At 40.4% G+C, this 27,089-nt stretch overlaps 1 protein-coding gene across 2 annotated transcripts; it reads right to left on the reverse strand.

Moving 5' to 3' along the window:
* Nucleotides 1-1,642: 1,642 nt before the first annotated feature.
* Nucleotides 1,643-25,937, reverse strand: HYKK (hydroxylysine kinase). 2 transcript variants are annotated; one of them, XM_082648899.1, is made up of 5 exons: nucleotides 25,855-25,937; nucleotides 21,155-21,505; nucleotides 20,106-20,245; nucleotides 10,785-10,968; nucleotides 1,643-3,624 (listed from the first exon to the last, which is right to left on the reverse strand). In XM_082648899.1, exons 2-5 carry the CDS (start codon nucleotides 21,498-21,500, stop codon nucleotides 3,164-3,166), a joined length of 1,131 nt encoding a protein of 376 aa, XP_082505025.1. In that variant the 5' UTR covers nucleotides 21,501-21,505; nucleotides 25,855-25,937; the 3' UTR covers nucleotides 1,643-3,163. The 2 variants fall into 2 exon arrangements, with proteins under 2 accessions (XP_082505025.1, XP_082505026.1); XM_082648900.1 differs by lacking the exon at nucleotides 25,855-25,937 and adding an exon at nucleotides 22,002-22,041.
* Between the last annotated feature and the right edge of the window lie 1,152 nt (nucleotides 25,938-27,089).

Raw genomic sequence — 27,089 nt, forward strand, 5'->3', positions numbered from 1 at the left:
GGGAGGGGAGAAAGGAGGAGAGGAGAAAGTGGTATGGGTCCCTGGCTCTCTTGGAGCAAATTGCTTCAACTTTTAAAGCATCTATTTCCTCATCTGAAAATGGGGATTAATCACAACAGTACTATTTACATTCCCACCAACAGTGCAGGAGGGATCCCTTTTCACCACACCCTTTCCAGCATTTATTGTTTCTAGATTTTTTGATGATGGTCATTCTGACTGGCGTGAGGTGATAACTCATTGTAGTTTTGATTTGCATTTCTCTAATAATTAGTGATGTTGAGCATCTTTTCATGTGCCTCTTGGCCATCTGTATGTCTTCCTTGGTGAAATGTCTATTTAGGCCTTCCGCCCATTTTTTAATTGGATTGTTTTTTTTTTTTTATATTGAGCTCCGTGAGCTGTTTGTATATTTTGGAGATTAATCCTTTGTCTGTTGTTTCACTCGCAAATATTTTCTCCCATTCTGAGGGTTGTCTTTTTGGCTTGTTTATGGTTCCCTTTGCTGTGCAAAAGCTTTTAAGTTTACTTAAGTCCCATATATGCACTACCGAATGTAAAATAGTTAGCTAGTGGGAAGCAGCAGCATAGTACAGGGAGATCAGCTCAGCGCTTTGTGATGACCTAGAGGGGTGGGATAGGGAGGCTCAAGAGGGAGGGGATATGGGGACACATGTATGCATATGGTTGATTCACTTTGGTGTACAACAGAAACTAACAGTATTGTGAAGCAATTATACTCCAATAAAGATCTATTAAAAAATCATAACAATACTTTTCTCACGGTTTTTTTTGTGGAGATTAAATGAGATAATGCATGTAAAGTCCTGTGATATAATATGAAATATATGTTTGGTCTTTGTCCCAGGTTCTGGCACAAAGCTTCTAAAACTCTTGTCATTTCCTGAGTGGTAGGGGAGAGAGGAGCTTCTTTTTTATTCATAAGAAGCCCCTTTCAGCTACACATGAATTTATGCTAATGAAGTGAGTCTTGGAGGATGGGGACTGATTATTAGAGGAACCAACCAAGTGACTAGAGGGCTGGAACTTTCAGCTTCACCCCCCCACCTTCTGGGGAGGGGAGATGATTTGATCAACCAGTGGTCAATGATCTGATCAACCGAAGCCAACATAAAAGCCCTACCAAAGAGGTTCAAGAGCTTCTGGCTTGGTGAGCAGATCTACATGCCGGGAGCATGGTGCACCCCCAACTCCACAGAGACAGAAGCTTCTGTGCTTAGGATCCTTCTGGATCTCACCTTATGTATTTCTTCCTCTGTCCATTTATTATTATACCCTTAAAATAAACTAATAAACATAAGTAAGCATTTCCCCGAGTTCTTTGGGCTGTACTAGCAAATTATAGAACCTGAGGAGGGGGTCATGGGAAGCCCCAACTTACAGAAGTACAACCTAGGACTTGAGGCTGGCATCTGAAGTGGAGGCAGTTTTGTGGGACTGAGCCCTTAACCTGGGGGTCTGCTCTAGCTCCAAACAGTTGGTGTCAGGATTGCTTAATGCGAAGGAAAACTCCACATGTTTAGCGTCAGAAGTGTTGTGAGAGTAGAGAGAGTTTTCTTTTAAATACTTAGTACTCAATAAATATTTGTTTTTATTATTTATTGTTAAACAGTAAGGCAGGAAGGACAGGGATTTGATCATCATTTACTGATCTAAAATTCTGATTCCTAAGAATCAGATCACTGATTGAATATGAGAGAGGCAAAAAGAAAACTTCTCCAATATTTTGAGTTTGGGTAACCTGGTTCATTCATTTAGTAAGTATTTATTAAGTCTTTTCTATGTGCCAAGCCCTGTGCTAAGAACTTTGCATTAATTTCTAAGAACTCTAACTCTATGAGGTACTACAGGCACTATAAGATAGGTACTACTTCACCTTTACAGATAAGGAAATTAAGGTACAGAAAAGTTAAAGGTGAATATAAGAATGATACAAGAGTGATACAAGAAAATTCAGAGAGAGACCTAGTTTGGGGAGTATAGATAGCTCTATAGGTAGGCCATTAGACGGAGAGATATAGAATCAATGTGTTCTCATGTATATGGAAAGAGATAACTACTGAGAAGGTGTTTGAATGGACAGGGTTCTAGACTTGAGTCATCTCTAGAGAATGGAGGGTTAAAATGACAAGAAGTAAACAGCTATTTACTATATCATACTAAGGGGGACATGAAGAGAAATCAGTGAAGGAAATACAGTGGTATGATTAAAGTCAAGTAGTACATGTGAGCTATGTTCTTCAATATTACATATTCCTATGAAAAGAAACATAAATTGTAGAGAATTTTAAAATATCTGCTTAGGGTCTTTCTTAGTATCGATATGAAAACTATTTCGGTACTTCAGGAGTTAGTGGCCTTGCCTGGGTGTGTTATTTGCTTACTTGCAGTTCCAGTGAGTTCTGGCATATATCTCTGGAGTTACAGTTTCAATTGCTCTCTCAAACAAGTTAAAGCTTTCTCTTATGAATACCATCTGTGTTTCCTCCTAAGGCACTATGTGTGCCTTATTTTCTCCAGCCTTTCTTCTAGGATACATTAATTTTGTAAATATTTTTAAAGACCATGGGAAAGGCACTATACCAGGTGTAAAAAGGGATGAAAGACAAAAAAAGTTTTACATGGTTTCTGACCTCAAATAGCTCTTAGGCTAGATGACTACACAGCCATCATCCATGATACGAAGTGATGTGCCATACAGAAGACAGGGTACAATGGGATTCTGGACAACAAAGAGTTGGGAGAAGGCTTCATAGAATTGGTGATATGTTAACTAGGTATGTGTGTTACATCCACTTATTTAAAATATGTGAATATGTCTATACATATATATTCCTTTCAAAGTTTAAAAAAATCATTGATCTCAGGGCTGCAACAGACCTTGAGAGATTATCTGATTCAGAATATCACTCTACATGTTTGATACACAAGGCAAGTGAGACCCATAGAAAGACATGCTTGTTCATGTAGTACTTTCTTAGGTTTAAAAAATGGTCATGAAATTGCTAGAAGACCTTAGTGGTTTCATGTGCATTGCAGTGTTTCATCAATTCATCTTTAATTATGCAGGGAAACCCTTTATGGAATTAGATTTGGTCCTATTGGTTTTTAATTACCCAAGTTAGTGTGCATTTTTGTCTGGTCACATGGAGATCCCAGATTCATAGGACTTGGCAGTTTCAAACCAGATTTCTTCTACAGCTTTCTGGCCCATGTCAAACATTTGCTGTAAGTGCTTCCACCCAGTTTTTGCAGTAATCATGAGATACTCTTTGTTCTCTGGGTATAGCTGGCAAGAGTATGCAGCTAAGACAAGTGACTGACAAAAACGACTGCAAACAAGTAGAAACAAAGCACCCCTCTCCACAGGTGTCAGTGGGACTACACTTTCAAACCCTGCAAGGACATGACCTCCTACTTGTATAGGAGTCTTGCTTTCAATCATCATGTACATGATGGTGATTGCCACTTCAAACACATAGTAGCCATAGCTCATGTCATCAAAATCTAAAATCCCAGACACTTGATATACAGCATCTCCAAAGGCTGACTTGCTGGACTCTATTAAAATGTTATGGTCGTTAAGATCTCCATGATTGATACCTGAAAGGAGAAAAATCAAGCCAAGTAAAAACAGTTGTTCAATACCCTAGTTCATTCTCTTTCCATTTCTCTTCCTCAGGTATGGACATTCAGATAATTTGATAAGCAGTCAGAGATAAAGAGCTAATCCCTCTTTTTCTTGAAATAAAATAATTTCCTCTGAAAAGGATAAAAGCAGTTAATTTTGGTGGTTGTTTTTGCTTTTGCTTCTCATCAATACAAGGCCAGAAGATGGAGACTGTAGTCACTGTGAACACCTGATTTTGGCTATGAGCCAAGTAAAGGGAAAAGACCTGTATACACACACACACACCCCTACGTGTGTGTGTGTATTCATATTATTATAAGAAGCAAAGAGTCCTAGAATGAACCAGATGTGCCTTTATTTTAACCTAGGATTTCTAAAAGAAATTTCTGATGACAAGGTAATTCCGAATGTCCAGTCTTTTGATTACTGGAATAGGTGGTGTTATTTTAAGACAGTACCGCTCAAAGTGGGGGGCCTGTGGCTAGTGCTGGCCCACAATCTGTTATTAGTCTGCATCAAATAAAAACAGAAATTGAGACTGTTTAGATAATTTCATAGTGGTTTTTCATCAAAGAGTATGACAGGGGCCTTATCTCATTAACAGTATAGGCCAGTTTGGGTGTTGTCAAATGTGCATGGTAAGTCATATGTGGTGTGAGCCGTGAACTAATCTTGAATAGTAGGGCCATGTATCAGGCTGCAGTGGGTTGGGAGAAAACCCCAAACTTTTACCATGGATAGTTTGAGAAGCACTGATTTAAACCACTGAGTGAGGGGACTTCCCTGGTGGTGCAGTGGTTAAGAATCCGCCTACCAATGCAGGGGACACAGGTTTGAGCCCTGGTCCAGGAAGATCCCACATGCCACGTAGCAACGAAATCCGTGTGCCACAACTACTGAGCCTGTGCTCTAGAGCTCGCGAGCCACAACTACTGAAGCCTGCACGCCTAGAGCTCGTGCTCCACAACAAGAGAAGCTACCGCAATGAGAAGCCCACGCACTGCAACGATGAGTAGCCCCTGCTCGCTGCAACTAGAGAAAGCCCGTGTGCAGCAACGAATACCCAACGCAGCCAAAAATAAATAAATTTATTAAATAAATAAATAAACCTCTGAGTGAGGATTAGGAGGAGATGGGGATGTCCACGCCTACTGAAGCAGTTAGTCATGTACTTTATAATAAGTACGTGATATAAAGTCCACAATATTAGCTTCTAAATATAATGTTGATTTCTTCTATATGAGTTAGTATTGTGTAATTCATGTTAAGTGATATGGCACAGTTGGTGGCCTGTAAAAGCAATGAATATTACTGTAAACTACATGCTTCTGATTTGGGGGTTCATCATACAATTGATGCCATGTCATAGTTTCACTGGCAATATTTTTTCTTCCTAGAGGTTCATAAAGTAATTGGATATCTTGTACAGTCAAATGGCATTTTAGAATCAATGAAATGTTACTTCACTAATGCAATCTGTATATGCAAGAACCTCTCTCATTTTGTTGCTTCTCTTCACATGTCCAATGGCCTATTAAGAAATGATACAGCTACTCAATGCTTGGAATAAAATGACAAAAGTTGTTGAATTTGAGAATTAACGAAAGAAAAGGAAGAGTTCTGATCCAGTTGGCAGAGTGAATTCATTCTTTGATAACCCCAATATACATAGCAATGATAAAAGTAAAAAGAGAAAACAATAAATATACAGCCAGCCTCAAAACCAAGATAGATTTATACACTAAAAACAGAATAGAAATGCCAAGCACAAGCAGTGCAGTGAGCAGGAATAAAGCCACAGGCTTGTCTATTGTGTTCCAGATCAGCAGTGTGCTTTCCCCCTTTGGGAGAAGGAACTTAAAATGCTACCTGCTGGTTGGGAAACAGACTCACCACATGAAGCTGAAGGCAGTGATGAGGGTTTCCCAACTCTTAAAAGGATGACAAAATCTGCTACAACCCACTGTTTAGACTACTGCAGGTCCAAGGAGGCAGAAGGACAAAAATATAGCCTTAAAACCAAATGCCAAACCAGGCTGCTGTGTGACTATATTCTGTGCCTGATCATTCGAATTACTGAAGTCTTTGGTTCAGTGTCTATAGTCAGTTTCTTGTTCTTGCTCATGATACCTTATTTCCCTGTGTGCTGATATAGAGTATGTTCTCTGGCCACAAGGCAGTTACTCTAGAAAAATAATCAAGAAGAACTTCTAACACTGAAAAATACAATGAAAAAGTTAAAAACACAATGGTTGGGTTTAAGAGATTAGACATAGGTAAAGAGAGAATCGATAAACTAGAAAATTGTTGAAAATGCAGCACGGGCAGAGAAAAAGATTAACACACACACACACGCGTGCACGCGCACGCGCGAGAAGGTAATATACACAGAGGATTCAGTGAGAAGGTCTAACATGAGCTTAATTGGAGTCTCAAAAGGAGAAGAAAGAGAGAAAGGTGCAGAGGCAAGAATTCTCCATAAATGGTGAAAGACCATGTACACACACAGATTTGAGAAACCTGAGTAGATCAAGAAAAAAAAATATTTTAAGAAAACATCTGAAAAGCATCCCAAAGGAGAAAAAGACAAAAGCAACAGACTGACAGCTGGCCTCTTAGCAGCAATGGAAGCTAGAAGACAGTGGAATTCTAAAATTCTAAACCCATGAAATCTAAAGTTCTATAGGCTGTGAAAATCTCCTCAGGGATGAAGACAAAATAAAAAACATTTTCAGACAAAATCAGAGAGAGTTCACCATTAGATAACTGCATTAAAGGAAATTCAGAAGGTTGTATTTCAGGCAGGAATAAAATAACTCCAGACAGAAGGTTTGGGGTGCTGGAAGATAAAAAGGGAATATATAAGTAAATCTAAATAAACTAGACTCTAAAACAAAAATAATAATGTCTTTTGTGGTAAAAATATAGAATTAAAGTTTACTAAAACAGCAGCATATGGGTCAGGAAAGAGATAAATGGAATGAAAGTATTTTAAGGTCCTTGTATTGTCTTGAATAATATCAGACTTTGATAAGTTAAAGTCAAATGTTAGAATTCCTAAGGTAATCATTCAAAGAATAGAGAGTATATAATTTTCAAAGTGTGGGAGAGAGAGAAAAAAAAAGACAAAAATAATAAGCACAAAAACAATTCACTCAAAAGAAGGGCAAAAAGGAAAAGAAAAAATGGAAAAGAGAAAAAATCAAGAGAACAAAAATATGACGGGATAGCTATATAATGTCAGATGGAGTAGACATTAAGGCAGAAAACAATGGCAGAGATAAAGAAGGATACTTTATGTTGATAAAAGATACAATTTCCTAGTAAGACAACAATTCAAATTTTATATGCATGTTGCCTTGAAATATATAAAGCAAAATTTGACAGAAATACAAATAAAAATAGACAATCCACAATCAGACTGGGAGATTTTATATATACTTTTCTTAATAATTATTAGAACAAGCAGACAAAAAGATAACTCAATAGTATAGAAAACTTAAACAACATGATTAACAAATTTGACCTACTGGACATATGTATAACTCTGTACCCAGCACCTACTAAATACATTCTTTTTAGCACACAGGGACCATTTTTTAAACATTACCAAATGCTTCATTATAAAGTAAATCTTAACAAATTTCAGAGTACTAAAATCATATAGAGCTGCTCTGTCCCACATAGTAGCCACTTTCCACAAGTTACCATTTAAATTCATTAAGATTAAATAAAATAAAAAATCCAATTCCTTAGTTGCACCAGTCATTCAAGTGCTCAGTAGCCACACAAAAGCTAGTGTGTTAGACATCACAAATACAGAACATTTCCATCATTGAAGAAAATTCTACTCGAAAGCACTGATACAAAATACGTTCTCTGACCATAATGCAATTACTGTAGAAGTCAACAGTAAAAGGACAATCAAAAATTTCATCATATATATCTTTTATTGATCTATATCAATGGAGAGGTAGACCAATGTTCATGGATTATCTTACTCAATCTTATAATATAAATATATATACCCATTTTCTCCAAATGTGTATACAGATTCAATTCTAGCCAAAATCTAGCCAAAATCTCAACAAAATTTGTCTTTAAACATGACACGCTGATTCCAAAATTGATATGGAAATGTAAAGGACCAAAAATACTCAAGACCCTCTTATAGAAGAACAAGAAGGTGGGAGGACATGTTCTACCAGATATGAAGACTTAAAAAGTTAAAGAAATTAAGATACTATGGTAATCTTTAGGTATGCTCAAAAATATTCCAGTTATATTCCTTCTAGGAACATGCTGGGTTGCAATTCCCTGCTTCCCCAAAAGTTGTATGCGGCCGTGCGGCTTTTTTTGGCCACTTACATATGAACAGAAATGACATCACTTCAGGGCAGAAGCTTTAAGATCCAGCGTACAATTTACTACATTTTCTTTCCCCATAGCAACATTCCAGTTGATGAAAGTTCCATCAGTCTAAATCCCAAAGTGAGAAAACACAGAGCCCTAGTGAATCCATGATAGACCTGCAGCTTGAGTTGGAACTCATAAACCTTTGTTATTATAGTCCACAAGAATTTGGGGGTTATTTGTTACTGCAGCATGACCTAGCCTAGCTGATACACAGTGTGGTATGGGTGCAGAGACTGACAAATAGACCAATAGAGTAAAATAGAGTCCAAAGACATATTTGATTTACAACAGAGGTAGTACTGGAAAACAAAAGGAAAAACATGGCTTTTCAATAAATGTTGGTGAGAAAATTTATCAGCCATAAGAAAAATTCACACCATATATAAAAATAAATTCCAGATGGATTATAGGCCTATTATGAACGGCAAAAAACTAAAACTTTAGGAAGATAATATGGGGTAATATCTCATGACCACAGGTAGGGAAAATTTCTTGCAGAAAACACTAACCATGAGGTAAAAGATTGATATATTTTCAACCAATAAATTAAGGATTATTCATCAAAGCATATCATGAAGAGAGTGAAAAGACAAGCCACAGAATGGAACAAAATATCTGTAACACATATAACCAACCAGGGGCTTGTATCCAGAAAATATTTTGAACTTCTAAAATCAATGAGAAAAAAATCCCAATAGAAAAACAGGCAAAAGACTTGAATAGGCACTTCACAAAAGAATATATCCAAATGGCCAATAATTGGGAAATGTGTATTAAAACCACAATAAGCAACCATTACACACACATCAGATTTGCAAAAATTAAAGTCTGATAGTACAAAGGTTGTAGAGGAATATAAATTTTATTCTCTGCTAGTAGTGGTACAAAGTCATACAACCACCTTGGCATTAATAATGCCACCTTGTTTGGCATTATCTCTGAAGTTGAAAATGGACATGAACTATGATTCAGCAATCCTACCCCTGAGCTCATGAAGTCATATACTCAAAGAACTCATGAACATGTATAGCAAGAGACACAAGAATATTCACAGAGCACTGTTCTTAACAGACCCAAACTGGAAAGAACTCAAATATCTTTGAAAAGTAGAATAGCTAACGTGTGGTATATTTATGAATCACACACTCTACAGTAATAAAATTTAAAAATAAGCTATAGCCACATGCAACAACATGGATAATCTTACAGAAGTACTATTAAGAAAAAAAAAAAGGTAAGACACAAGTGAATATATACTGCAGGGAGACGGGACAGGGAGACCAGTTAGGAGGCTACAGCAATAATCCATTTGAGAAATGATGGTATTTTGGACCAAGTGGTGGTAGTAAATGTGGGGAACAGGGTTAGAAGTAGGGTATTCTTTGAAGTTAGAACTGATAGAATTTGACTGGATGTGAAGTGTGGGAGAAAGAACAAAGTCAAGCTGATGACTTGTAGGTTTTTGGTCAGATTAACTAAGCGAATGGTGGATACTATTTTAACGGAATGAAGATGACTGGGAGGGAGAAACAGGTTTGAGGGGGAAAAAAATCAACTCCTTTTTTTTTTTTTTTACCACATTGTGTTTACACAAAGTAAGTGCCATTGGACTGAACTGTGCCCACTCACCCCCCTACCCCGAGTTCCCTGCAAATCTATGTTGAAGCCCTAACCCTCAGTGCAATGGTATTTGGAGATGAGGCCTTTGGGAAGTAATTAGGTTTAGGGGAGATCCTGAGTGTGGGGCCTTCCTGATGGGATTAGTGTCTTCATGAGAAGAGATACTGGAGAGCTTGCTGGCTCTCTCTCCACCATATGAGGAGGACACAGAGAGAAGAGAGTCCTTACTAGAACCTGACCATGCTGGCACCCTGATCTCAGACATCTAGTCTCCAGAGCTATGAGAAACACATTTCTGTTGTTTAAGCCACCCAGTCATTTGTGTTTTTTTAATGGCAGCCTGAGCTGACTATTACAGAAAGCAGAGGACAAAAAGGATGTTCAAAGCCTATCCTCGGCTTTACTAGAAATGCCCCCTCAGTTCCTTGCCCTTTGACCAGTACTTCATTCTGGGTCAGAAGGTTTGTTACACCCTAAAGAAATTGTTGTGCATGTGCATAAGGAGATATGCCCTAGATTGCTCATTGTAGCATCATTTATACAGAAAAAGAAAAAGGAACCAACTAAGATTCCATTAACAAGAGGATAGACCCAAAAAAATTACATTAAAATAAATTATGGAACACACACACACATACACACACACACACTATGGAATATTATTCAGCAGTTAAAGCTAACCAACTAAATGAACTAGAACTACACATATTAAATGGATCAATCTGAAAAACAATGTTGAATAAAAAAGCAAGTTGTAGAATGATAATATACAGTGTGATGCCATTTATCTAAAGTTTGAAAGCATGCAAAATACTACTGTAGGTAATTTATGAATATATACATATGTAGTAATATTAAAACATATGCAAATTTAGTAGGGAGGGGAGAGGTAGAATCATGTAAAGTTTAGAGGGGGCTTCAAATGTAGCAATTTTAAGGGAAGTGAAAGTATTATTCTTTAAAAGCAACAGGAGCAAATCTGACAAAGTTTTAAGATTTGATAAAGCTAAGTTGTACCTCCATACTTTGCTGATGGTTTGAAATTTGACAATTTAAAAATCAAGAAAAATACTGATTTGAATGGGGGGATACTCACATTCTCGAAACTGACTTAATTTGGTCATTACTTCATCCTTGAACAGCTGAACAACCTGTTCGACAATCTCTCGATTCCGATTCTGGCCCAAGGCATACAGGTATTTCTCCAAAAGAGGAACATTTTTCAGATTCCAGATGAAGTTCTCCCGATGAAGACTACTTAACTTTGGGTGATGGAATTTCTAAATCAAAAGCAAAGAAACTCTTAGACTTTTAACAGCACAACCACTATGGAGAGGTCCGCACCCTCCAAAGGGTGGGCTGGGTGTGCCTTAGGGAAAGAGCTGGCATTCTCTCATGGTCACTGACTTGCTCCATTTACCTTCATCCACAAAGTGGTAATAACATCCTATTTCTAGAGGATCTCATAGTTTTGAGAACACATTCCCATCTTCCCCGACCCTCACAACTGGGCAAAGATAGGTGTCACCATCTGCAGCCTACCAAAGGAATGGAGGCAGCTCTAAAGAACTCTGTGCTGGGCCCCCTGCTCCCTCTCCGACTTCATCTTCAACAACTTTTTTTCACTCTCTTCTAATCACACTGACACTGGCCTCCCTGCTGTTCAAGGAACATGACAGGCACGTTCCCACCCTTTTACGTTTGCTGTTTCTTCCTCCTGGGGACCCCAGGAATCCGTATGGCTAATGCCCTCGTTTCCACCAGGTCTTTACTCAGAAATCACCTTCTGGGGGAGGGTTCCTTGACCACTCCATCTAAAATTTCAACCCTCTCTCCAATATTTCATATCCCTCCTCTCTGCTTATTTTTTCTTTGTAAGCACTTGGTACAAAATGCTGTCTAACAGTCACCATGATTCCCTTACTTACCTTGGTATCCTTGCTAGAACGTAAGCTCCATGAGGGTCAGGAGCTTGTTTTGGGCCTGATTTGTTCACTTCTGTATCCCCACATCTAGAACAGTGCCTGGCGCATAGAAGGCACTGCTCAAGCAATATCTATTGAATAAATGAATGTTCTTAGCATAGACAATTCTAGAATTGGAAAGGCCTTTAGATGTTGACCACTCTATCTAAAGTTCTAAATGGCTTTGACCATCATTGCACAAATGAAGAAAAGTTCAGAGAAGGATGATGAGTTGCCACTATGGGGCTGAGGGGGGACCCGGGTCTGCAGACTCCAGTCCAGACCCCTTTCACACAGTGAGTGCCTGAAGGGGTCTTGGTGTCCACCCAGTGGAGTAGCTTTCAAATTTTTTTGACCATGACTTGCAGTAAGAAATACGTTTTACATTGCAACCTGGTATACAGGTAACACACACCTAGGGGAAAAAAGTTTCTGTAACAATACTTACAACCTTACATGTGCTGTATTCTGAGATTTTTCACTTTATTCTATTTCTTTAAAAATGTTCCTCTAAATTGATTTTAACACCCACTCTCATGACCTGGAGTTTGAAAACCTCCCCTTGATGCTCCTGTTACTATTATCATGTCCTTGCTAAGTGGTCATGTAGCCTCTGTTTGAATACTTCCTGCAGGAGGTACTTTTTACCCTCATTGAGATGGCTCTGTGTTCTCTCTTTTGCAGAGCTAAAAGCTGCCTCTCCCATAGTGTCTATGCAATGGGTTCCAACTGTGACCTCTGGGGCCACGGGAACAGGATTAGTTCTCCCCCACATGACTGTCCTCTTGATATCTGAAGACAGCACTTCTGCCCCACAGTCTCTTCTGTAGAGTAAACCTTTCTAGTTCCTTCAGTTGTTCCTCACATGACATGGTTTTGAATCTCCTGACCATCTGCTGTGTTAAATGTCACTGTGGATCACAAAAATACTCTACACAGTAAGCACTGAAAAACACTGTTAGGAGTTGTGACTTCTGGGGAGTAGGACTGGAAAGGAACTAATAATGAAAATGATGGTAGAGAGAAAAAAGGTTCATTTTACACCTTTCAGTACTGCTTCAGTACTGATACTTTTACCATGTGCATATATTACTTTTATTTTTAAAGAAGGCAAAATATAACACTCTTGTTTGGTTTGCAATAGAGCAACCGTCCATTCAGGGAAGGCTCCGAGTCAGTTTCTAAAATGGTAGCACTGTTACCCCGTGCATCCCACTCTGGTATGGAGTAGTGGGAAGAATACTTGGGATCTGGACTTGGAATCAGACAGATCTGGGTTTCAACTGGTTTTATCACTTAATATCTCAGATCTTAGTTTCCTTAACAGTGAGATCAGGTATCAATACCAACCTCACAGGGAATGTAAATTGGTGTAGCCACTATGGAAAACAGCATGGAGGCTCCTCAAAAAACTAAAGAGTTGCCATATGATCCAGCAATCCCACTCCGGGTCATATACCCAGAGAAAACTCTAATTTGAAAAGGTACATGCACCCCTGTGTTCATAGCAGCACTATTTACAATAGCCAACCTAAATGCAACCTAAAGCCAACCTAGGAAGCAACCTAAATGTCCATCAACAGATGAATGGATAAAGAAGATGTGATACATGTATACAATGGAATATTACTCAGCCATAAAAAGAATGAAATAATGCCATTTGCAGCAACATGAATGGACCTAGATATTATCATACTAAGTGAAGTAAGTCAGAAAGAGAAAGACAAATAGCATACAATATTACTTACATGTGGAATCTAAAATATGACAGAAGTGAACTTATCTACAAAACATTAACAGACTCACAGATAGAGAGGGAAGACTTGTGGTTGCCAAGGTGAAGGGGAGGTGGGGGAGGGAAGGACTGAGAGTTTGGGATTAGCAGACACAAACTATTAAATATAGGACGGATAAACAGCAAGTTCCCACTGTATAGCACAGGGAACTATATTCAATATCCTGTAATAAAACATAATGGAAAAGAATATGAAAAAGAATATATATACACAAGTATAACTGAATCACTTTGTTATACAGCAGAAATTAACACATTGTAAATCAACTATACTTCAATAAAATAAAATTTAAAAAATACCAACCTCATAGTCATCTGTTGATAAACTAAGACCTGAAATAAAGATTTCATACATAATAGGTTCTCAATAAATGTTTGTTGAATGTGAACCTTGCAGCTTATGTGCCTGACTTCTCTGGCCTTTCCATCCTTTGGCTCCTCAGCACACCAACCTGAGTTTCTGACAGTTTAATCACTACCCTTTATTAGCCTATCTAAACCTACCCCTTTTCAGCTTCCTCCCTCTACCTCTCACACCAATTCCCATTTCTCAAGCACCTTGTTTCCTCTGCTACGAAGCTCTGATCACACTCATAAGCCCACCCTATATTTTCTTCTTTCTTATACTTAAATGAATCTCCTAAGATTGACCTCCAGCCCATTTGTGAACCAAGCAGCAACCAAATTCCAGTACAGATCAGTTGGTCCCTTCACTTGTGAACGCTCAGTTATGGCAACAACCAGAACTGCGTTGTACTCTGGGCTCCTTGTACTCTGGGCCCCCCAGGCCTGCCCAGCCACTGGAAGCTTCAATGGCCCAGCCACATCCCCAGCAGGGCAGTCACAGCCTCTGCCACACCCCTGGGATTAAAATTCTGCACCTGTGTGGTATCTTGTGCAGACTCCGTGGTTCCTAGTGCTTATACAGAAATTAAAAACTTACCACCTGCAAAGCCATGGGGGGAGGTTAGGTGAGGGGATGAACAATGGGAATAAAGCATGATAAAATGCATTATAATACCTAGTGGGAAATGCTTCTCTTGGTTTCCTCTAGGACTCCCCTGTCCCCTGCGAGACAACTTAAGTTGCACAGCAGAGTGGCAGGTGGTTAACTACACAGCAGAACTCACTGTCAGCAATAATGTGGTGCTATCTCCCCCTGAGAACTGTATTTTCCATTTCAGAATTTAGCAGCAAAAGTTGAAACCTCAATGGCAACGGGCATATTAATAAAGGCCACAGGTAGTGTCGAAGGAAAGATCAGTAATAAAGAAGTCCTCTGTAACAGACACTCATCTCAACAGCTCATTTTGTAGATTTGATTCTGAGGATGGTAGAGAGACTTTCCTGAGCCTTCCAATCCATTCAAAGGTCTTTCTAAATAAAAGTAATATATGAAGAAAATTTCCTAACTGTACACTTAATTAGGAGAGGCTACTTCAATCCAAATTATATTAATGTTCACAAATTGATGTTTTTAATGGATGTCCACAAATGGATTTGCCCCAAATTAACTGAAAACTATTATGACAGAAATGCTTAAACATTTACTAACCAAACCCTCAGTAAATATCTATTGAATAAACAAATAGAGTGCAAGGTGAAATGGTAATTATTGTCAACATAGAGAAAAGTCTTTCAATTGGCAAACATTTACTGAGCACTAACTATGGGATAGTGTGGTCTCGGACTCACAGAATGTATAGTTTAGTGACTCATTTTGGGGTGATGGGATTACTATTAACTTTAATTTTTTTTGTATGTTAATCTGACTTGCTTTAATGAGTCACTGAAAGGGCTTTTAATCAAAAAAGAGTTATTTCTATTTGGGGATAAAAAGGTAAATAAATACTAAATATTTCGAGTGTAATATATATTTCAGTTTCTGGCCAAGAGGGAGTAACAGGGTTTATCCTCCTGGTTGAAATAGTTACAACATTGGACAAAATATATAAAACAATAGTTTTAAAGTTACTAGACATCAGGCAATGAAGGACAGGGATCCCTGAGAGATGGAGAACAAATGAGGTGAGTTTGTTTCGGATTTTGGCCTTGATAGAGGTGGAAGTGCAGGGAGGGGAGACCCAGGCAGAGCCCAGGGAACTCTCTGAGTTGAGGAGGCAGAGTCTCTAGGAAGACCAAAGCTGCTAGAGTTTTCAGAATAGATGACCAGAAAACAGGTTGCTACAGAGAGAGAGAGCACTCTAGAGACCTGGAGAATGTTCCCTTTGAGAATCTGGCAGATCAGTGTATGACTATGAGGAAGCTACTCAACGCTGGGGAAAGAATCACCTGAAAGGATTAGAGGGAACAGTACTTGGATACACAGGGTCAGGAATAGCACCTGTTCCCACCAATCATACTCATAGTTCATGGGACATTGGGTAGAGAACTCAGAAGGGTCTTGCATTAATAGCGGGAAATAATTGTCCCTAGACTAAACCCAGCCCTGGTCCCACCCAGCAAGTATTGAAAGCAAGACACAAAAGCACCAAACTGCTTCAACTGCATCCACTCAAGGAAGCTCAATGAACACCAAGCACAAGAAACATGACCAAAACTATACCAAGACACATCATGATCAAAGTGCTCAAAAGTAGAGATAGAGAAAATCTTAAGGACACACACACACACACACACACACACACACACACAGAGGACATATTACGTTTAGAGGAACCATCTGACAGCAGATTTCTTATCAGAAACAATGCAAGAGAAGAAAGTAGTGCAATGTGTTTAAAGCATGTTGGAAAAGACAGTCAACCTAGACGTTTATGTCCAATGAAAATATCTTTCAAAAATGAAGGTGAGGGCTTCCCTGGTGGTGCAGTGGTTGAGAGTCCGCCTGCCAATGCAGGGGACACGGGTTCGTGCCCCAGTCCAGGAAGATCCCACATGCCGCGGAGCGGCTGGGCCCGTGAGCCATGGCCGCTGAGCCTGCGTGTCTGGAGCCTTTGCTCAGCAACTGGAGAGGCCACAACAGTGAGAGGCCAAAGTACCGCAAAAAAAAAAAAAAAAAAAAATGAAGGTGAAACAAAGACATAAGAAAGCTGAAAAAATTCATTACCAGCAGCCCCACACTGCAAGAAATATTAAAGGAAGTCCTTTAGGTAGAAGGAAATAATATGGATCTACAAAAAGTATGAAGAGCACAGGAAAAGGTAACCATATAGTCAAATATATCATTTTTTCCTAATTAAATCTCTTTAGAAGATAATTGAAAGTTTAAACAAAAATAATAACAATGTATAAGTAAAAGGTATGACAACAATAGAATAAGGACAGGAAGGAAGAAACAGAAGTATACTATGTCAGGTGCATATACCATACATGAAATGATATAACTTGAAGATAGACTGTGATGTTAAAGATGTAGTCTATAAACCCTAAAGTAATGACTAAAATAAACAGAGTTATAGCTATAAGCCAACAAAGGAGATTAAATGAAATAAAAAAATACACGAACTAAAAGAAGGCAGAAAAAAAAGCAAATTCGAGAATAAAGAATAGATGTGACAAATAGAAAACAAATATCAAGATGATAGGCTTAAACCTAACCATATAAAAAATCATATTAAATGTAAATGGTCTAAACATCCCAACTGGAGGTCACAGATTATCATATTGGATAAAAAAGCAGGACTCACGTGCATGCTGCCTACAAGAAATACACTTCTACTATAAAATACCAAAGAATTTTTCCCTTGTTTGCAGAAGACTATAAATATCAAGTCTCTGAAGGTAGAGAGAATTAAAAAAATCTCCTAAAGCTTATTGTTAAAGTGTTCTCAGCCCTGTCTCATCTCTCACTTAACTCTCCTTAAGTTTCTACCTTACTCTTTTCTCTAAAGCACCAACCAGATAGAAAAAAAAACTGTGGACAGAATCAGGGAGTGGGAGCAGGCAGGCTGATCCCACCGGCTACTAATGGAGCACACGTGAAATGCGTAGAGGCTGATCTGCTTTCCTGTACGGCAGGAAGCCTTAGCTTCCACAGATCTCAACACTTTCTAGACCCCATCTCTGACATTTTCCCCTCCCTCTGGTCCTTTGTTCTAGGCTGTGGAGGCAACCACTTGATTGCTACCAGAGAGAACCCTGCCTACTTTAGAATGGAGCTGTGTCCCAGCAAACTCAGGTTACAGTCCATGTCCTGCTCAGTCCTTTCCTCTCTCACACACTTAACATTAAATCAGTCACCAAATTTGGTTGGCTCTTTCTCTCTCTTTTTTTTTTTTTTTTTTTTTGTGGTACGCGGGCCTCTCACACTGTCGTGGCCTCTTCCGTTGCGGAGTGCAGGCTCAGCGGCCATGGCTCACAGGCCCAGCCGCTCTGAGGCATGTGGGATCCTCCCAGACCAGGGCACGAGCCCGTGTCCCCTGCATCGGCAGGCGGACTCTCAAACACTGCGCCACCAGGGAAGCCCTGGTTGGCTCTGTCTCTTAAATATATCTTGAACCTTTTCTTGGTTCAAGCCCTCAATCAGCTTTTTCCTGATTACTGCATTAGCTTCCTAGATGCATTCCCTGCCTCCATTCTGGCTTTCTGCCAATCTACCTATCATATGGGCCCTCAGAGGGCTATAAATTAGATTTTTTTTTCCTGTTTAAAAACCCTCCAAGTCTCCCTACTGAGCAAGCAAATAAGACAAAGTCCAAACTCCTTAGTGTCATATATGGTAACATATTTTATAATCTGACTCCACCCTATGTTTCCAACTTTATCCCCTGTCTCTCTCAGGTTTAACCCCTATACTCCAGCCACAGTGAATTATTCAGAGGTTCTAGAACATAGTCATTGTACTGCCATGATTTTTTCATGCTCTTTCCTTTCACTGAGCACCCTTCCTCCTTTTCTCTGACTGACTGATGGATTTGAAACTTTTAAGAACTAGCTCAAAAGTTTTTTTTTTTTAGTTAAAATTTTTTTTTATGAAGCCCTCCTTGAATACGTACTATGTGTTTGACACTGCTAGACATGAAGGATAAAAGACGAGTAATTAAGATGTAGACCAATTTCTTAAGAAGGTCATTTCTTCTTATGTAGCATATGTAACAGGAAGCACAAGCAACAAAATTACAATACCATACATGATAGACTGTTACCCTGATGACTCCCTATGAACCATGCCTCCTGGTGTGCATGCCCTTGTGCAGCTTCTCCCGCTTGACTTTGGGATTAGACACGTCACATGCTTTGGCCAATGGAATATGAGCTAGCATGATTCAAGCAGAGGCTTGATAAGCATTTGTACACTGGGGCTTGTCCTCTTGGCACTCTCTCTTGGAAGACAGCAGCTGTGTTGTAAGGATGCTCAAGGCCATCCTGGAGGATGAGACACCAGGTGAAGAGAAGAGGACACATGGAGAGGATCTGAAGCACTGCAGCTGAACTCCCAGCTGAATATAGCTGCATGAGTGACCCCAATTAACACCAAGAAGAGCAGAGAGGCCAGTCAACCCACGGAATCATATGGGTTGACAAGATGTACAAGTTCCGATGAAGCAAAGAGAAGGAAGTGATCCTCTTCGTACAGCCTGGGAAGAGAAAGAAGGGTCCAGGGAAGATTTCACAGAGGAGGTGGTGCCTGAGCTGTGTGTTGAAGGATAAGTAGGAATTTTTCAGTGCAGGGGAAAATGTATTACTGGTTGAGAAGACGGCATATGCAAAGGCACAGATGCATGAAACAGAAAGGCACATTCAGGGAATGACGGGAAGTTCTATTCTGGTGGTAAGAGAAGCATGAAAGCGGAGACATGGACAATGAGACTAAGCAGGGGAGAGGCAGGGATGAGGCCACACAGTGCCTTGTCTGAAAGAAACGCTGAGGACCTCGGCCTTTACTTTGAAGTCAGTGAGAGGCCACCGAAAGGTTTTAACTATAGAACTGACATAGTCAGATCTGTAATTTTAAAAAGTAACTCTGAACTGGTATAAAGAATACATTGAAGGAGAAAAACACCTGAATTCAGGGCGGGATAGTCGAGGCAGGAATGGAAAGAAGAAGATGGATTGTAGAGACATTTGAGAGGTAGACTGGCTAGGATTTAGTGAGTAATTGGAAATGTTTTACTCATACAAACTGTTGTTTACTTTTTCAAGAAAGTGTCTATCTGTCCCCCGGGAACACACTCCTCTAGGACAGGGGAATCTTTACCTTTCCCGCAGTGCCTGCCATAGAAGAGGTACTTAGTGAACATCTGTTGATTAAATGAAGATGTTTCGGTAGGTCTGGAAAAATCTTTGTCAAACAAGGTACCATTTCTATAGGACCACAACATCCTTAATACAAGTCATTTCAATCCATTTGTAACACAGCTATTGCTTCATTTAGAGGTCTGGCTATGTCTTATCTGGATGAAAACTTCAGGTTTTAATTTGTGAATGCAGACTGTTTTCAGTGAGCAGCATAAAGAATACCATGGATTTCTAAAGATGTAGGTAATCTTGCTAGTAGACTAGTAAAGTACAGACCTGGGCAGAAAGAAATCTTTTACTGTCATAAAATGTATGTATCTACTACCCTATTTCCTTCGTAACACGTTAAGAGGCGCCATATAAAAAAAGAGTCTGACCCTAGGTGTATTTAAAATAAAATAAATCAAAACCAACACATAAAAAATTCTTATAAGCAAAATAAAACTCCAGATCTTACCTCCAGTGTTTTATCCAACTTGGCAGCTACTCTTCCAATTTCATATAATAGCTGGGGGCTGCTGGGAATCTCAGCTATAGGCCTTCCTGGCAGATACGTCAGCAGCCTCACCAAGTAGCTTTTGATTTCAGAGCCACTATCTAGATGGATGGAAGTATATATCCTGTCAATTATTCTTGAAAAAAAAAAAAGAGGAGAAGCTATTCTGCCTTTCCAATTACTATTGCAAAGAATAATACAGAACAAGAGAAAAAACACGCTAACCTAGGACAAGTCAGCAGGATTCTGTGAAGCAGGGCCGAATGGATCAAGCAAGCAGGTACAACAGACAGACATTAGGACATTGGGACCAGCCATTTACATACTAACATAACTGTGGCCCCAAGTCTGCTGGCCTTAGCTCTAAACATAAATCACCTGCTCTGGTAAGTGAAGGCCTAAAAAACATTTTTTATAAATTTAAAATCGAGGAAGGAATGATAAAGAAATGAGTGTTTCAGAATCACAGGCTTCTTTAGGGACAAACTGCTGCTTGGAGAGCTCTATTAGATACATCTTAAGAAAAAAAGAAAGATACATCTTAGCATTTAGAATTGAGAGGAACCAAGTTTCACAGATGAGGTTTCCTTAAGAATTTAAGTTGTGTACCCAAGGTCACATGTACAGTAATTACAGAGCTGGGATCTAAAATTCCTGATTCTGTGTTCTTTCTACAAGATCACAGCACTGAAATATACAGCTGATCTGATGAATAAAAATATTTAATTATTTTCCTAATTAAAAATAAAAGTGCCCTTAGTTTCCACATGTCCCTTTAGTTGTTCATCCATCAGATCCTTCCCAGGCAGAAGAGTTACACCAGACCCAGGCTCTAACCACTTCTGAATCACAGCCCCAGTCTCTACTTGGGTGATGCTGTGGCTTCTCCCAACTGCTGAAAAAGTAACCCTGTCTACACTTGGAATGACGTACCTGTTCTTGATATTTCTACTTGTAGCCAAAATGCAGTAATGCACATGGACAGGTGACGACCAGTGGTAGTCTCGTACCTACTGATATGAGAGAGGTTAAGTTGTCTCCTTTAGTACAACACATGGAGGCCGTTGGAAATCCAGCTGCTCTCAGAAATATGATGATGTGACTCTGCACTTCAATCAGGTCTGGAGTTTTGCTTGACTCGCTGTTGCTTATTTTGAGGACATACTCATTTGGGCCATCTGTAGTGTCTTTGGTTCTTAAAATGCATACATGAAAGTTTTGGTCATCATAGCTAGGAAGTGGCTTGATCTTGGAAACTTTTAATCCAAATACCGATTCCACTAATGCAGAGGCTTGTACCTCACTGAAAGTGGGTTTGGTAAGAGCCTGTGATTGCTGACCACCTCCACTTGACATTATTTCTAAGGAAAAAAAAAAAAACCCCAAACAAATAAACTAAGAAAGGGACATATAATGAATATACTTATTTAAAATATTTTTCTTAAGACAGACCAATAATGTTTCCCAGTACTGATTCTGTATTTCTCTTGATTATGAATTTTCACTCATAAAGTTAAAAAAATTAAATGAGTGTATGAGATAAAAAAGCAGTGAATAAAAATCCTTGTACCATAAATGATTTCTAAACTCACCTCTCAAGCAAAAGGTATGTTCCCAGGGACAGAATGAAGACCAGGAAAGTACCTTGGTATCACCAATTCCTCCACCCCTCCCAGTACCATGAACTTTATTTAAAGGGGGAAGTTAGGTCCTGAGAGGTTAGTGTCTTGCTCAAAGTTATATATAAAGTTACAGTGAGAACTCAGCCCGCTAGACTCCTAATCCATAATTATGTACTTTGGACTATATTACCATCAGTTTTGGTTTAAAATATAAATTCAAATACAGTGATCTTACTTTTCTGTGTTAAATTATAAAGGTCATCATCTAGCTTATTGCACATACTTTGAAGGGTGGGCTGATGTGCAAAGCATCACGTGAAGCACTGTGGGAGACAGGAAATGCACTTAGAGGGCTCTGAAAAGTTAACTCATGGTCACAGATATCCCAAATAATAAAAAACATAAAAGCTGTTCAAAACAAGTTATAAGGCAGTAAGTGATAAACTGATAGAATGCCAAAGAAAACACTGAATTGAGTATAAACCTGAAATGACTGAATTATCACTGAAGTGACTAAGTTTACCTTAAATTGTAAAGAATAAAATTTCTACTATTAAGCAGACTAGGGGCTTAAAATAAAAATTAAGGAGGCTTCCCTGGTGGCGCAGTGGTTGAGAGTCTGCCTGCCAATGAGGGGGACACGGGTTCGAGCCCTGGTCTGGGAAGATCCCACATGCCGCGGAGCAACTAGGCCCGTGAGCCACAACTACTGAGCCTGCGCGTCTGGAGCCTGTGCTCCACAACAAGAGAGGCCGCGATAGTGAGAGGTCCGTGCACCGCGATGAAGAGTGGCCCCTGCTTGCCATAACTAGAGAAAGCCCTCGCACAGAAACGAAGACCCAACACAGCCATAAATAAATAAATAAATAAATAAATAATTAAGGTCGCTTATAAAAAGTAAAGGTGCTTCTGAGTTTATGCCCTATGAAATTAATATCTACAAAAACTGTGGTAGAAATTCAGGGGAGACAGAAATTACTACAGCCTAGGGATATTCTTGAGAAGATGGATTTGAATTGAGTTAGTAAATATGAGTTGGATATATAGGATGGGGGAGACTGTTTTCTTCCCCTTGATAATGCCACCCTCTGCTGCACATACTTGGCATATTTCCTGAGTGTATATATATATATATATATATATATACATATATATCTAGAGAGAGAGAGAGAGAGAGAGAGACAGGAGGCAATGTAAGGCTTCTGAATATCCTTTAGGACCCAAATATTTAAGATCTTTGCAATCTCGCCTCCCCCTTTTCCCAAAATAGTTTTATTCCAACCCTTCCTTCATAGTAAATTGTAAATAATTAATAACATCTTGGGGATGGGTTGCATTTTAGGGTGCAAGTTAGATTGCTGTTCAAGGGATGTAATGTTATATAAAAAGAATCTCATAAACAGCTCTTGTTGATAGAAATCAGAACAGCTGTTGCTTCTGGCAAGAAGGTGGCATGAGGGAACAACTTTCTGGGAGGAAAATGTTCTGTATCTTGACTAGGTTTTGGTTACATGGGTGTAAACATTTGTCAAAATTTAGCTTAAAACTTAGGTCAGAGTAAGATCTGTGAATCTCACTGAATATAAATTTTACCTTAAGGAAAAGGCTTTGTGAGAGACTGGCTAGGACAGATGGTGGGGTGGGATCTTAGGACTTTCTCAGAGCTCCCCAAATCAGAGCATATGCCTGTTAATGTCTAATCACTTCAGATCTATGACAGACAAAGTCCAACTTATTCCAGTGAAGGGAAAGGGATAAAATTCAGGGAGGCACACTAGGGCTCTCCTATATGACCCCCTCCCTGACTCAGCCCCAAGACTATAGCCTGATGACTCAAGTGATAAGAGTATAAACCCCAAATGCCAGTCCCCTCCCCATCCCTCCTTGCCTGATCCTCCTAACCTAAGTGATTCCACCTGCCTCTAAACTTGCATAGCCCCTTGTGCCGCTGTAGGTTTCCACCACCTGTTATAGTTATTGCATTCTTGCCAATTGCTTCTCATGTCTGCTTTCTGACCAGTGCATTTGCTTTCAGAAGCAAATTAAGTCGTTCAGATTTTGTTTACTAAAGACACGTGACAAAGCCTAAATGGGGTTTGAAACCATCTTTGCACCTGAAACTTCTGGGAACCAATATATCCCGTCACATTGTATATGGGCTTAAGACTTCACATGGGATTTTAACATTCCTTCTGGAGATTTATAAACAGGTGTAAGGCCCATATTCAGAATGTAATAAGAACTAAAGCTTTAAATTCAAGACGAAATCCTGGAGTAATTTTTCAAATCCTAAAGCATTAAAGATGTCAGGATAACTCTGAATTTGATATGAATTATAAATACTTCAAGTTGGAAGGACGCTTAGAGGCAGTTAGTGAAGGCCAATCTGCCTTCCAGTCTAGAAAATGTTTCTGTAACATTCTTGAATGGGGTTTGTTAAGCCTCTACATGAAGCGCCCTTGTTTTCTAAAGCAATGTAAAGCAATGTTGGCAGCTCTAGCCATCAAAAGACAGCCTGGTGTTAACAAAAAGTTGTGCTGGTTAAGTGTATTTTACCAAAATTTTTTTTTTAATTTTTTAAATTTTTTTAATTTTTTTTTTTAATGAAGAAAGGAGGTGCTCTGCTGGGAGAAATAAAACATATTTTATACCTAGCGTCTGAAATTTTTGACTATTCACATCTCCTCTAAAAGGGAGTTGGACTAGATCATCCCTAAAAATCCCTTCTAGTGCTAACATTCTCTTTCTAAAGTTCTTTCTTTTTGAGCTTAAATTTGCCTTTTTTTCTTTGTCTACAAAGACTCCAAATTATGGAACTAATGACACAGATCAAGTCAGCTGCTGTAAGTAAGTAAATACAGAGAAATATATGTTAAGAAATGTCTGTCTTAACCAAATGTCTTTTGCATGGGTGGAGGGGGCAAAGAAGGGAACTCAAATCCTGTAGGTAGTTGATCTATATTTCCTGCCAACAGTGTTTCACTTGGCTTCTGAGAAAGCACTCAGGAAGCAAATGTTTTCCAACTCCAGGGCTTATGCCAGAATCTCAAAACCTTTGTCCTACAACCAGGGGAGCTGGACCTTAAACTCTGCACTTCGTGTAAAGTATACCAGAAAATAAACAGGAGTCATTCTTGATTCCCCTCCCTCACTCTCAAAGTGTTACCAAGTCTAGTAAATTCTACCTTAGCATGTCTTCCAAATTGCCCTTCTTGACCTGCAATTCTTTCTGCTATGCCCTTCCAAGGTTGGAGAGCAAGGATTATACCCAGTAAATCTCTGTACCCCCAGCCCAGACTCTTATTAAATATCAGAGGAACTAACGAAAGGAGGGTTGCCTTTACTCAATAGGCTCATGGGGCCGTTTACCCTCGAAGGGAATCAGGAAACAGAAAGGCAGGGAAACTAGAATCTGTAGTTTTTCGTTGCGGAGCACAAGCTCCGGACGCGCAGGCTCAGCGGCCATGGCTCACGGGCCCAGCCGCTCCGCGGCATGCGTGATCTTCCCTGACGGAGGCACGAACCCGCGTCCCCTGCATCGGCAGGCGGACTCTCAACCACTGCGCCACCAGGGAAGCCCTAGAATCTGTAGTTTTTCAGAAGACAACAACAGGTGCTGTGAGTGTCTTCCTTCTGGGTGAGAGGGAAAGAGTGGTGGGCGAGCGGGCTGCAGAAGAGTCAGGAAAATAAGGGAGAAGGAGGACACACAAGTTCAGAGCGTTATTACTTTAGTGAGGTCCTGTCGAGCCCTAGAAATTGTTCCCACCAGACACCTGGCCGTGAGTGCCAGGCGCCGTACCTCCCCTCTGTCAGGGTCTCCGCACAGGTCTGGCAGAGTTGGACCAGATGGCTTCTCGGGTCCTTCGCCCCAATTCTGGGATCTCAACCCAGCCCTTCTGGGTTACAGGTGCGATCCAGGGAGGAAGGTGACTTGCGCATCACCTACGCAGCGAGTCTGACGTGGATCAAGGATGGGAGAAGCCCGAGGCTCATGACTCCTGGCCCGACTTGCAGCAAGCCTCCCTGCTCTCTGGGCCAGACTCCCAGAGGGTTCTGGGGTTCGTCTCTGCTTTCCCCACCCAGCTCACCCGCAACGACCCGAGGTCCTGAGGTGACTCCCGCTCTCCAGCAGCCCGGGACTGTAGCCGCAGTCCTCCGCTCTAGCTCGGAGGTCTCGCCTGACTCGCAGCTCCTGGGTCCGCCCTTCGTCCGGGACCGAGAGTCCTGACTTCTGATTGGCTCCTCGAGATCCCACCGCCGCCAATCAGCGCAGACTCTTGGAAGGCGAGGCCCGTCCAGGCCGACCTGGGCTATTCCAGCCCTGTCCCCGGCCTAAGAGGCTGCGAACAGAAATTCCGAGATCGGGCTTCGGATGGTCTTTCTGCTATCCCACCCCGCCTTCTCTCGGTGGTCACCCCAGTCAGAACTCGGCCACCTCACTACAAAACTGGATTTCTTGTTTATGATTGGCTCTTCCAGATTCCGCCCCGCCCCTCCCTTTGGTGAGTAGCCATTTAGCAGGCTTTCAGCTCTTGAGTGGCACCTTGCAGTTCCTCCCAGTCCACATAGCTGTGGAGGCTTCTTGGCCTTATCCCAGGATTCTAGTTGTCTGGGTAGAATTCGCGTCCTCGTTTTTCTCTCCTCGCCCTCCCTTCCCTCCTGCTGGAAACACGTATCCCAGAGGCTTCGCAAGCGTGGCCGAGGTGGCCTCAAACCCATCCTGTCCCCCAAAACATCAAGAGTTCAGCTCGGAGGACCTGGGAGTTTGACCCGGCAGCGTTCTGCACAGGACCTGGTTCTCCCGGGATACTGGAATGTTAGAATGTGAAATCGTCTGATTTATCAGTTATGTCCACACGTTCCTTGTATTGATGGGGAAACTGAAGTCTAGAGGGCACAGAGCCTCAACCAGACCTGGTCACCCAACTTCTAGTTCAAGCTCTTGCACAGTGCCGAGTTTTCTATTCTCAAGATGTAAAGGAAGCCTGAAGGCCGTCCTAACAGGTCATCCCGGGGGCTGAGGTGACCACAGTTCAGGTCTGGTGTGATAAGTGATTCATTTACACTGAGAACTGGTAATTGGATCAGAATCCTTATTTAGGTAGTTCAATCTGTGTATTCTCCCTCTGCAGGGAAGTGTAGAACCACATGATTATCAGGAGGCTGCCTTGGGAATCATAACAGCCAGGCTGTTTGGGTGACCTTAATTGTCAAGGTCATCTGGCTCTGATAGCCAGTTTGATATACGTCTGCAACCAAGCAGAACCTGATAGTACAGAGCACTCTCTCTAATGGAGGAGAGTTCTAGACATCACTCATGTCT

Source organism: Grampus griseus (assembly GCF_964374135.1).
Source record: "Grampus griseus genome assembly, chromosome: 2".
NCBI lineage: Eukaryota > Metazoa > Chordata > Mammalia > Artiodactyla > Delphinidae > Grampus > Grampus griseus.